The sequence below is a fragment of the Cibotium barometz genome, chromosome 46 (genome assembly GCF_041138505.1).
Source record: "Cibotium barometz isolate CiBa-2024 chromosome 46, ASM4113850v1, whole genome shotgun sequence".
Taxonomy (NCBI): domain Eukaryota; kingdom Viridiplantae; phylum Streptophyta; class Polypodiopsida; order Cyatheales; family Cibotiaceae; genus Cibotium; species Cibotium barometz.
Window position 1 is genome coordinate 32,366,560 of NC_141091.1, and position 13,918 is coordinate 32,380,477.

Below are 13,918 nucleotides of genomic sequence, written 5' to 3' on the forward strand. Positions count from 1 at the left end.
GTGTCTTGGCAACAATCCTCTTTTGTATTGGAGGATGATAGATGGAATCGGTTATGTGAATTGCTAAATAATAGAGAATAGAGATGTGGGGGTAGGGATAGGATGTTGACAAGTGGCTTTATTTTCTTGGTTCGAACCTTCGATGTTTTTCGAAAGAGTTCGAGAGAGTGAGCTAGCCAAGATGGTCTTGCTGCACACGTGGCTTTATTTTGATGTAAAAAGCTTTTTGATGATTATATATATATATATATATAATTATTGGTTAAAAAAAGAAAAAAGAAATTGCTTCATCAATATGACCTCTCTCTCCTCTTCCATCAAAGGTTCAAATTAATTTGATTAATATTTAATTGCCTGTCTAAAGTATTTAATTGATGATAGGCATAAGTATCGAATTATTTGACAAGAAACAAGATAAGGTAAGGCAGGAAGACAGTAGCGGGAATGGCCATGGCAGCGCTCAACTCGGCTCCGGCCAACACCGCATCTCTGCATTCTTCCCTCACAGGGCACCCTCGCTTTCTTCTGCCCTTGAAGAAGAGGGCTGTGGCGGTAGTGCCTGCCTTCTCCACCTCGGGCGGCCCCGCCATCCGCTGCAAATCCGACACCCCCGTCAAGGGCCGCTTCATCCCCGCCGAGCATCGTTGGATGTATGAAGGCATCGAGAAAATGGGCCCTGTATGCTCTCTCTCTCTCTCTCTCTCTCTCTCTCTCACACACACACACACACACACACACACACACACACGCGGCTATGTTGCACAACCTGGATTACGGCCTTGTTTTTTCTGAGAAAATCTCTGATGAGAAGATTCTCAAAAGATTAGGGTTTCGAAGCTTTCTAGATAACTGGATTTTTAACAAATCTAGATATGAGAAGACAAGGGTTTTTACGGTAGGTCCTCTGAAGATATTGTGTGTCTTCAACAACTTATCCCATGCATTTTCCTTGTAGCACACATTGTTTAGGATTAGGCTGCTGGATCAAACCAACCATGTTTACCTGCTTCCACCACATGACTTGTCTGAGTTCTGGTAGAGTGTTTGAAGCATGTAGTGTTTTCTCCGAGTCCAGACTCCAGAGTATATGTGATTTACTCATTTTCCACAGAAGAGAATGACAGTCTGGATGAATGCGTCGTAGCGTTATTATGGTGGTTTAAGATAGGCCATTGCATTAGAGAACTTCATGTCGTTCACCTGTTTCCAGGCAACTGGCATGCTGCTCAGCTTGGAGCCAGTGTCATGGAGTCACTGGACTTATGCGCCTAGCCCATCAACAACCAGGTGCAAGCATACAAATAATATTCATGTCTTTTATAACTTTAATTCTGTAGTAATGTCTCCTTGTCTGGACTGTAAGACTGGGAGATGACTCGCCAACCCCTGGCTACCGATAGCTTTTTGAACTAAGTCATGGAATTGTTTCTATCAGAGTGACACTTTGGTGCTTACCAGTACAGTCATGCGTTACGAATCTTTCTTCAGTATGATGATAAGGTTATGAGGCCAGGAAAGTCCTTAGGGTCTGCATTCACAGCCAGAATGGCAAGCCCGTCCCATTTCCAGGAATGTGGGTCCTAAGGGCATTCCTGCTGGTTGGGCTCATTTTTTTGCTGCTTCATCATTACGAGACAGTATTTTCACCATTTATCCTCGTACAATTTTTATGCTTTTCCCTGTAAGAGAATTGATCATGCAGATCGGACGGTGAATTGATTCAGGCTGAGAAATTCCAGTTTTATCAGAATCCCTATGTAGAAGGTGGGTGTGATGGATAACCAGGATTGGACAACGGGGTGAGTGATTCCATTTTGTGTTAGGATGGCTATGTAGAACGTTGCTGTGCAGGACTGCTCTTAAGCGGACTGACTGTCACTATTGAGTCCAATGGTGCTCCGAAAATGACATGACACTCATATAGTTGGACCTCTGGAAATTCCAAGTGAGATGGAGATATTCTGGTTTGTGTATGTTGATTGTAATGGGCCTTCCCTTGAGGCCACAACCTACTATATAGAAAGGAGAGGCAAATGAAGATTTTTTTTTCTTTTCAAAATAGAAACCATGGTATAGTAATTTGATGACGCACCCCATGTATTATACCCTTGGACCGGGCTGTTTTAAACTTATTGCTATTTGTCTTGCATTCTGCGACAGTGTCAGATTTAGCAATGGACGGAGAATCGCTTAGATTAGGAACAAGGCTTTTTGTGCTGAGAAGTTGGTCCATTTGGACGAGGAAGGGCAGGTCTATGCCAGCGGTTTGGCCTTGCAAATGGCTCAGCCATTGGTGTTGATCGAGAAAAAACAGTAGCTGTGGAAAAAACCAACAGAATCTCTGGAATCAAGTGGATGCGGGTAAATAACTGGTGTTTGACAATTAAGTGGAGGTGGATGAGGAGGCTTGCCACTGGTGCTTGGAGGATGATGCGACATTTCAAATGCCAAATGAAAATTGATCAAGTGATCAACATCTGTTGGTGGTGCATGCCAGGCGGTTTTTTACTTACTTCAAGGAATGCTAATCATGTACCTGGGGGTCTCTGGGTTTGAAACATGTTTCAGCCATTTTCCATCTTCAAATCAGGGCATGTCAGCAGCTCCCTTGACAACAATAGGTTGTCTCCCCTCTGCAATTCTCATTTCAGGTCTGGTGTAATGTCAAATGACTTATTGTTTCTTTTTTTCTTTTCACCCTTCTTTTCTCTTCCCCATTTCCCTCCCTTGCTTGTTTTCCATTTCCATTTTCCTTCAACTTCTTTCCTTCCATTTTCTTTTTTTCTTTTCACCCTCCTTCGTTCTTCTTCGTTCCCTTGCTTTCCTCTTCCATTTCCTTCCAACTTCAAGTTAGTAGGAGTGCTCTTCATGGAAAAGGTCTTCCAGTATTATGGATTTTAAGGACTAAAGGTAGTGGTCCTCTTTGCAGCCATTTGTCCTGGTTAGTTGGGTATATGGATAAGGATTGTGGCATGGCTGCTCCATTGTTAGAACTTAGATTCTCCTCAAAGGTGAGAAGACTTGCAAACAGAAGATGCATGTTATGGAGAAGCAGTGGAGGCTTTCGACAATCTGAAGGCTATGGCTACAGACAATAACTTGCCATTTAGAATGCTAGATTAATGCAGAATATATTCAACAGCTTGGCGGGGTAATTGGTTCAGGAGAACGTTGTCTCACTATTCATGAAAGGCTAGCCTGGTAGTATGCATTTAAACAAGGCGTGAATACGATGATCTCTTTTTGGCTACGATGGGGTCTATGCATGTTGTGATGGATGGATATCTTTCAAACATTTTCTACCAATAGAGATACGGGGGTATGTAAGGGGTCTTGGTGAAGCCAGAGCTCAAAGCTCAAGTACTTTGGTATCATCATGTGTCCTCACTGCCAACGCTCCGACGTTTATTCATTTATCCTAGTGGTTCCGCTTCTGTTGAGTAAGTAAGTTTGGGATTTTTTTGTCTTACTTCTTAGTGCCTCACTGTAATTGAATGGTTTATCAAGCAAAGGCAATGTAATAGCAGAAGAGAACAAAAACGTTTTTGCTTTATTGCTCTGTTAAGTTGATCTCAAGCAAAGGCAATGTAATAGCAGAAGAGAACAAAAACGTTTTTGCTTTATTGCTATTGCATTGCAAGGATACTCCTTCCTTGCAAGTGAGGCAGCTCAACTTGGGGGCCTTCATATGCAGTAAATGTATTGTTTGTAGTAAGTTGGATGCAGGCTGATCTGCCCCTTTCCTGTCCGTCATTACTTTTTTCTTCAGGAGCAGCCTTTAGCTTTCCATGAAGGCCTTGATCCAGCCAAGAGAGCTGCTTAAAGAACGCCAGCATGCCCTCTGTGCATCCCCTTAAAATTCATTTTTTTCAAAGCGTGCCTGCACTCAAGTAGGGTGCTTGTAAATGATTGCATTGTAGGTGGTACATAGCAAGGCATCTCTAGTGAGCATTGTCCTTGGAATGATACCTGATGTGTGAAATATAATTGCGGGGGGAAACTCTAGCTCTTGTTAGTTTTGGTTCCACTAATATTATGTGGCTTATGATTGATCTTTATTTGCTTAAATAGTAGTGTTTGTTTTTCTTCTCTTTTTTTTTTTGTTTTTTCCTTTTTTTTTTGGGTTCTATAAACACCTCAATGTGCTAACTCTTCTTTCACATGGACAGGATATTTGGAATGAAAAGACATGGTATCCTAAGGCTGAAGATCATGTGAATGCTGAGAAGGAATGGTTTGTTGTAGATGCTACTGACAAGAGGTTGGGGAGACTGGCATCCACTATAGCTATCCATATCCGTGGGAAAAACCTTGCCACGTACACACCCAGTGTTGACATGGGTGCATTTGTCATTGTGGTATGATGCTTTCTCTGACTCGTATATTTGAAGTGTTTACTGAAATGCTTCAGATTTGCAAGGTGACTATGCCTGCTGGTGCTATGAATACTCTTTTAGGGTTAAATTTGATTGAGGTGGTTATGAAGCCCTTTTTAGAGAGTTAAAGTTGTTTGAAGGCCTTTGAAGTTTGCACACAATGAAGTCCGGCAGCCAATCTATTCCTTTTTGAAAGCCTTCCATACAGAAGGGGCTGGCTCTCTATCCCGCCTGGACCGCTGCATATATCCATTAACCCCTAATTGTCACCCCATCTCCCCTCTAGTGTTATTCCACATAATGGACTGCCTGTCTTATCTCATCCTTAATGCTTAGAATTGACTGCTGCAGATGGGATCTAAGCCTGCGTCGTGATGAAAGAAGCAAAGACAGGGAGGACATCCCAATATCTGCTTCAATGAAGGTTTTTTTAGGTAGCTTTCTCACTTTCCATGCCCATCAAGCTTGGGACTTGAAGGTTGTCTGGACGCCTCAGGGGTGGCACCAGTTATGGTGGAGGGAGGACCGAGGTAGCCTTGCCCAATAGTAAGACGTTGAGGTGCTTGGTTAGTGCTAGCCTTATAATATGGGATTACGAGTTTTCTATGGCAGAAGCAAGGCTAATTTTAATAGCCTTGCCCAATAGTAAGACATTGAGGTGCTTGGTTAGTGCTAGCCTAATTTTACCAGTTAGCTATTGCAGAAGCAAGGCTAATATCCCACTTCATTCAATGCATTGTGGGAGGCAAGAATTGGGCATAGAACCTCTCCTTGAACTCTTCCCATGATCTAACAGGATTCGGTGAGAGCTTCTCCCCGTAAGCCACCAATGGGTAGCAATGCCTTTCATGAACATGCTTACATGCTGGATCATGGATTCCCGAGTGAAATCGTTATCACCAAAAGCAATATCAAATTGGGCAATAAAAGCAAGTGCCTTTGATGCATCATATTTCCCATGATATGCGTCAAACTTCACAGATTTGTCTCCGGCTTTAAAGTCATGAGACTTTGATGCATTAGCCTACATCTCAACATGTTTTCTTGCATGTTTGTCCATTGGGACAGCCCTTGTGACTAGCATCATTTTAGGAACAAAAGGTGATGTATTAGGCATAGATACATGTGTCCACTATTGGGCACTGATGACATTAGTGATACAGAGAGCATATCTTGATACAGAGTTCTACACTCACTATTGGGCATTGATGACGTTAGTGGGGATGTCGTAGTATCTAGTCCGTACTATGTATAATGGAGTTGATAGTTATATAGTCTTGTGGGTTGACTACCATGAGTATATAACATGCACGTTCCTAAAAGGTGAATTTGGGTATGTTCTTGGATTCATCTAGGTATATAATTCAACCGTAATAGCGGACATGCAGATTTCACATTGTGAAGTTTTCGTCCGAGTTGCGGCCAGTTGATATTGTGCTTATTCTTTCTATCTTTAGCGGTGCATTTGTCCTATCAAACATATTTGCTGTACTAATTCTTTCTATTTGCTACTTCCCTTAGTGCTAGGCTTCATCATGGCTGAGTTTGCCCTGCATCTCTGGAGGTTTGATAGAAACTCAGTACAAAGGGCTTTGTGTGAATATATGCTCTTATGTGTGTGTGTGTGTGTGTGTTGTGTGTGGAGTGTGTGTGTGAGAGCATATCTCGATACAGTGTTCTATACCCACTATTGGGCACTGATGACGTTAGTGGAGATGTCGTAGTATCTAGTCTATACTATGCATAATGGAGTTGATAGTTATATGGTCTTGTGGGTTGACTACCATGAGTATATAACATGCACGTTCCTAAAAGGTGAATTTGGGCATGTTTCTGGTTTCATTTAGGTATATAGATACATGTGCCTTGTAAGCATGAGGCATGGCTGGCCCTTCAACACACATTGGTGCATTTTCACCCATAGCTTCTCTCACGAGCACACTCGAGGGCATGATTGCATGAGAGATACACGAAATACCTGCACCAACAAAAAATTGCAGCCCATGTTGCATGTGTTGTGCATGCATATTTTTAGCTGGCAATGGCATTTGACATACATTTTTACCACCATTGCCATAAATCTTGTATCCTTCACGGGCTACATAAGGTACTCCTACATGGCGTGAAGTTGCCGATGATTCCTCTCCAATAGCATGAGGATTCATCCTCTTAGACATAAGTTCTTGTTCGGGCACTTGTGGGGATACCAAGGCACGCGGGATGGTTGCCTTTTCTTCATAGGCATCCTTGGTACGAGCCAAGTAAGCACGTGCTGCATCCCTCGGTTGCATGTGCAACTCTTGAGCAATCATTGCCATTGTATGAACCATGTAAGATTTAGCTTTCTTGGCCTTCAAATGATCATGTCCCAATGGATTCTTGCGGTGGTAGAGCTTCAATTCTTCTTGTTGTGCATAAAGAAGAGCTTGCATACGAGTAAGTTCAGCCCTTAAGGCTATGGACTCTTCTTCCTGCATTTTCTCTTTGCCACGGGACGGCTGTCCCTCTTTTAGGAACGTGCATGTTATATACTCATGGTAGTCAACCACAAGACTATACAACTATCAACTCCATTATGCATAGTATGGACTAGATACTACTACATCTCCACTAACGTCATCAGTGGGTGTAGAACTCTGTATAAAGATATGCTCTCACACGCGCACTCCACACACACACACACACACACACACACACATAAGAGCATATATTCACACAAAGCCCTTCGTACTAAGTTTCCGTCAAACCTTCGAAGATGCAGGGCAAACTCAGCCATAATGAAGCCTAGCACTAAGGGAAGTAGCAAATAGAAAAAATTAGTTCAGTAAATAAGTAGTTCATAGAGCAAATGCACCGCTAAAGATAGAAAGAATAAGCACAATATCAACTGGCCGCAACTCGGACGAAAACTTCACAATGTGAAATCTGCATGTCCGCTAATACGGCTGAATTATATACCTAGCTGAATCCAAGAACATGCCCAAATTCACCTTTTAGAAACGTGCATGTTATATACTCATGGTAGTCAACCCATAAGACTATATAACTATCAACTCCATTATGCATAGTATGGACTAGATACTACGACATCCCCACTAACATCATCAATGCCCATGACACTATATACTTGATTCTCCCAAGATCAATATACTTTATTTGAGGGAGGGGCCAGCCGTTCCGGCCCATTGTGCGTCTCTTGTCAATTTAGCAAATTACTTCTTGTATTAATCATGTTGTCCATTAAATCTTGGTATATTTAAGTGTATTGATTAGGATTGTGTTCAACCAAGTTACATTGGTATTAGAGCATACGGTTCTCTTTCACTTCTATTGTGAAAGACGATAACCGTGAACACTACCTATCTCTACACTTAGAACACTATGGACAGCCATAGCATACAGTGAATGTTGGAGATGCTCATACAAGAGGCGAGGACAATGAAATGCATGCTTCCAATGCTTTATAGAATGAGCAAACTCATGTGGTGCACATTAGGGAACAAGAACATGTTGAATTTGGGCATGTTCTTGGATTCATCTAGGTGTATATATAGTGTCATGGGCATTTTTGACCAGATTTCCATACCAATGCATATGAATACATTATTGCAAACAATGTGGTTGTTGGTGTAGACTTGCAACTCACTCTACCCTCTCAAGTGCCCATGTTCCCTACCCTCTGCTCTCTATTGTTCCACCAACACATGGTAGCAACAATATGCAAGAGAGCACGTAAGACAAGAGAACACTATACAGGGTATGTGAACATGGAGCCTAGTTCCTCCCTTTTACTACTTGCTTCCATATTTAAGCATCAAAGCTTACCAATTGCAAGTAGAGTTGATGACAGCGGAAGTCTTCACAATGGAAGCGCTTGGAGTGTTGAAATCTTCGATTTGTCGCGATCTTTCACAAGACAAAAATCTTCAAGAGGATGAAGGGGAACCTTGGGAAAGCTTTCCCTATGGTTCAACTTGAGAAAGGAAGGCTGAAATTAGGGTTTTCAGTAAAAAGACCGACATCAGTGTGTGTGAACATAGGACTGGTCATAACTTATAAGTGAGGTTTGGTTGCCCAAAACTTAATGAAGTGTGTACACACTTACTTATAAATTAGTGCTAATTCCTAAGGCTAGGTTTTTGACCAATACTTATCTCCTGTCACATGCCACATAACCATGTCAGTAGACAGTTTCACACGCACGGTTCACGGGCGGGCGCCTCCTTACCCGGAACTACATGTTGGTCAAGCAAGCATGAAAACAACATGCAATTTCAATTGCAAGCAAGCACATAAAGATGCTATGCAATACAACGTTGGTATGGACAATTCCCGTTCATGAAACTAGACCAAAATAGACGTGCTCCAAGAAAGTACCAAAATAGACGTGCTCCAAGAAAGTACACAAGGTACCAGACCCAATGGAACACCCATTCTCCAGGCATTTCCGGCATGTACACACAAGCACAAGTCCTAATGGAAGTCCACAGTGTGGCATCAATCCACGACATATGCAACTGCCATGGATGCCAGTCCAATGTACATACATAATGAGAAAGCACATGTGGACCAATTGGGTAGCCAAATGGTGACATTGCGGTAGCGTGAAGTAGCTTGGTTACATAAGCTACTTGGAGATTTGGGGCTGCAAATCCGAGCACATATCTATGATCAACATCATGAAAACGTCATGCTACATCACTCCGTGTTGGCTTTCTAGCTACTTCATCAGGGCAGCCCTTGTGGGTGCCACATCTTTGCTGCTGTTTGGCCTTCGTGTGCTGCCCCAATCTGCCCATGCTGCTGGACAGCCTGTTTTGAGCTGGTCAAGCCATTCCAGGGGCTGGTTGTGCTGATTTGACGCTGTTGTAGGCGTCCATAGTGCCTGTTTGTGCCTGTGGGCGGTGCTCGTGACCAATCTTTTGAAGTTTACGTGACATAAATTCATCAACAACGTCACTATTGCTTGAATTCGTGTGTTTTTTGCTTTCCCACGTTGAGGGGACAAGAAGCGAGGTGCTAGTATGGGCACACTAGTTTCGTGTGTGGACTTGCCGGAACACTAGGGACGTGTTTGCTTCTATCCAGTGAGTAACGGAGAATTTTTGAGTCTTTCCCGACAGAAACATTTTCTATATGTGCACGATTTCAAGGTTCGCATTGATCATTAGGCTTTGCGCTAGCTTTAGACGATGCCAAGTGTGCAATGGAGTGACCGTCAGCACCGCTAGAGCCAAATTTTCAAGCAATTCGGTGGCATGATTGAGTATCTTCTAGGCAAGGCCAACCTAATGGCCGATGCATTAAGCATGAAAGGAACGGTTTTCTACATCCAATCCACATGGATGGAGCTTGTTGGTGCGGTACTAGAAGAGATGAAGCACAGGTACGTTGATTTTGATGAATTTGGTACTTAGTGGGAACATGCATTGGACGCTAGAAGACCATGCCATCTGTTGATACGTGGTGGTTGGTTTTTCTACAAAAGTCAACTCTGTGTCTTGAAGCAGTTTAGGGCAACTGTTCCCCATAATGCCATCACTGGTGGACACAGGGGCATGAACTCAATGTTGGAGGAAATTGAGAGGCAATTCTTCTAGCCCAAAATGAGGCGGCAATTTGTCAAAAGGTGAGCGTCTCATGGGAAGAAAGTGGGTTTGTTAGAACCACGGCAAATTTTTGATGGTTTTTTTCAAGATATCTCTATGGATTTTGTGACAAATCTACCTCCCAGTCTAGATAAGCATAACACGCAGTGTTTTTAAAGGTTGTTGATTGTTTTAGCAAGTTCGTTATGCTTATTCCTTGCAAGACTAATCCTTAGTTTTGGCATGATTAGGAGCGTTTTTAGGCATTAACTAACTTTTTATGGGAATTTTAGTATTTATCTGTCCAAGGACCTAGCTGACAACAATTGGGTAGTTGTAGGGGCAATTTCATGAGCCTAAAAATAGCAAGGGCCAGCTTAGTCATTAGTCATTTGATTCCTTGTAGGTGGGACAGATCATAGGCATAGATTGTTACCTTTTGGAGGCCATACTGGCTTGGATCTATTCTTAGGCATTAACCAACTTTTTGTGGCATTTTTGGTATTTATTTGTACAAGGACCTGGCCAACAGCTGTCGGGGGTAGTTTGTAGGGGAGCCTGTAAATAGCAAGGGCCAGTTCAGTCATTAATCATGTGATTTCTCGAAGGTGGGACAGGTCATAGGCATAGATGTTACCTTTTGGAGGCCATGTTGGCTAGGATCTATCTTGATACATATATACAGAAAACACTGTTTCGGCAACATCTCTCTCTTCTCTCTGTTCATCTTTACGTTTTGCACAATTCTTAAGACAGGTAGTTCTTCCACATGTTAGATGTAGTGGGAGGTACTGGTGCATGTGAAGCAATCCTAGAGAAGAGCAAAATATCCATCCCAGTTGAGATGCCGTTGTTTCAGTCCTTTTTAAGTCTTTATGTATGGAATCATGGCTTCAGTGGCTTGAGGGAATTTTTACTTTAGAATGGTGGATTCAATGGAATTTCACAATGGAAGGGTGAATATGAGGAGAGACTTGTGTCCCGGGAGGGTCGACATGCGAGTACTTACAAGGCTCAGCTGTATTGCATCTTGTTAGTCCAAGCAAATGCTTTTGACAGTGACAGTATGTATCACTGTCTTTATTTCACTGAAAGGCTGCAAGTGTTCAATGAGTGTGTGAGAGCCACTTGTTTGCTTTGCTTTTTGAAGGTGAATGCTGAGAAAGTTGCGGTGACTGGTAAAAAGCGAAGTCAAAAACTTTATCGAAGACATTCTGGAAGACCTGGAGGAATGAAAGTGGAAACATTTGACCAGCTGCAGCAACGGATTCCCGAAAGGATAGTGGAACATGCTGTACGAGGCATGCTTCCTAAAGGCCGGGTAAGTAATCAAGTTTTCATGTTTTATGGCAATAAACATTTTTTCTTTTATTGACGCACTTGAATTCGAATATTTATCTCTGGAGCATGCTTCCTGAACATCAAGATTTTCTTTAGGAAGGCACACATGCATTCAGCATACCACAGGTACATATGCTTGCCTGCACATGCACACAGCATACATCGCATGTGCATGTGCACACACTATGAGAGAGAGAGAGGATATCAATTTTTTACTACAACCTTTTAATTATAGAATAGGGTCTTACATGTCCTTTTCTCGTACGTGGATCTGACTGGCAGTTGGGAAGGCGGCTATTCACCCATTTGAAAGTTTACAAAGGTCCTGAACATCCACACGAAGCTCAAAAGCCTGAGCCGCTTCCTATAGTAGACAAAAGAATTCTCTTTGAAAAGTAAACAATGATCAAAATCTTTGCAGTCAAGGATATCAGAGTTTCATTGGATGGCCTCTTCGAACAAGAAGTTATGAGCTCAGAAAAGGATGGTTTTGCCTCATGGTCAAAAAGCCTAGGCATACATATTCTCTTTCTTTTGGGGGTTTTGCTTCATTTGGATTAGTTTTGTTATTTTCTGTAATCCTTCAGAGCAAGAATTGAAACACAGCACTGCTGCAGATTGTATTCACGTTTGTCCTTAAGAATGTCGATGCTGCTGATCAAACTTGCTGCTCTAGCCTTGAAGAGCTGAGAGAATTTCTCAGAAGTTGGTGCTTTTTTTTTTGTGGCATGTGAATTAACTTCCATTGTATCCCATATGTCTCTCCTATTAAGGTGTGCATCCGCCCTGCAAGTAAGAACTAAAGTCTAATAAAAAGTAGGAATGCCTCATCCATCATGCATACACCTTCAGATGGAAAAGCTGTGAATCATTAAAATGACAAATTTGAACTTCTATCATGAATGAGGTGCGGAGCGGAAAAAAATGTTGTCATTGATAAAGGTATGCATAATTATTGATCTTTAATAAGCCTATCTGTTATCATCTTTGTCATGAGTAAAGTGTACAGATGCAGTCATTGATAAAATGGGGAGCAGAGCCTGCCCGAAAGATGATGCTGTCATTGAAGGAGTAAGTTACTACAGCTTTACTATTCAAACCTCAACGTCTATTGAAAACCCTCTAGTAAAGGATAGTCGTGGCTGGATTCAGTATACCTCATGCAGTAAGGAGAGTCAAAACTACATGTGAAGAGTGCTCCAAAAAAATGTTTTTTTCAACCCTTAAAATTAAAGGCAATTCTTAGGCTGAACCGGGATTTAAACTTGAAAATCACTAGAAATCATACAAATGTCGGGATCTATAACTAAAATGTACAAACTTCAACCCCTAAAATTAAAACCAATATCGAATTTCAATCAAGATTTTTGAATTTCAACCTAGAAAACTACATTACGAACTGGGTTATGTGAGCATTGTACGTGAAGAGAATAGAATCTCCCTCGATTCTCAAGAGATCACCATGCAATTGAAAAAGTAGTGATCCTTGGTCTTAACCTCTTTAATAGAGCAGAGTATATAAATCATGTTGTCTGTTGCATTATGATCTGCCTTTCTTGTGTTTCTTGATGGTGGGATGAAACTTGAATTTTTTTTAATTGTATTTAGCATGGCACCTGACGTGTCCGCGAATATAGTCTAGCTCTTAAGTGGAGCCATCATCTCTTATTTATAGGAAGTGTTTCTAGTTAATGTGGAGATTCATGGGACTCCACCTCTTTTGTGTTTTCTCAATTAAACCTACCACTTGTAGATCATCAAGCTTTGCTTTACCTTGTGAACAAGCCATGTGCAACCGGAAGGATTGTACGTTGGTTTGTTATTCTACTTGAGTTTGAATTTGAAGTAACGGTAAAGAAGGAAAAAATGCACCAGTGGGCTGATCATCTTTCCAGGATAACTTCAGGAGAAGCACCCATTGGTGTAGATGATGATATTCTTGACGCTACTCTATTCTTGGTTGAGACAGCACCAAGATGGGCAGAACCCGTCTCATTCAAGTTTTAACGACAGGATTTGTTAACTCCATTAGTCCCACCAATGAAAAGATAATGACCTTAGAGTATTGTGCTCCTTATAAGCTTCTTTCTGGATGATTGTATAAATTGGGAAAAGATGGAATACTCCGTCTATGCCTTGACCCTGATCAATATGATGAGATTATCTCATGTGTTCATGTGAGCTTAGGAGGCAAACATGTCTCTGGAAAGGATACGGTTAAAAGAGTTTTGTGGGAAGGCTATTGGTGGCCAACACTTCATGCTGATACAGAAGAGTACGTACAAAATTGTAAAACTTGTCAACAAAGGAAACCCATTCCTCATGTGACTCTGTTTTAAGAAATTAGATTATCGATAATTTAAAAAATAACAAAAAACTTAGAGCATAAGCACTCATAAAATAAAAAATAAATGTGTACTTCCACAATTCCAACAATATTTCAATGATTTAGCTTGCTTGTTAATCATGGTAGTTTTTTTTTTCAGTGCTAAATGATAGCAAAATCTCTCTCTAAGGCTCGCACATAATTCAAAAATAGGATCTATTACCTAAAATGGAAAGGTTTATAAATAAATTAATCTCTGTATGTGTAGATTTTTAACCTTAGTTTTA

At 41.5% G+C, this 13,918-nt stretch overlaps 1 protein-coding gene across 1 annotated transcript; it reads left to right on the top strand.

The window, feature by feature from the left end:
- Nucleotides 1–387: 387 nt before the first annotated feature.
- EMB1473 (Ribosomal protein L13 family protein) lies at nucleotides 388–12,058 on the top strand. The gene is made up of 4 exons (XM_086784000.1): nucleotides 388–678; nucleotides 4,170–4,358; nucleotides 11,115–11,285; nucleotides 11,588–12,058. Exons 1-4 carry the CDS (start codon nucleotides 445–447, stop codon nucleotides 11,702–11,704), a joined length of 711 nt encoding a protein of 236 aa, XP_086640126.1. The 5' UTR covers nucleotides 388–444; the 3' UTR covers nucleotides 11,705–12,058.
- Nucleotides 12,059–13,918: the final 1,860 nt, after the last annotated feature.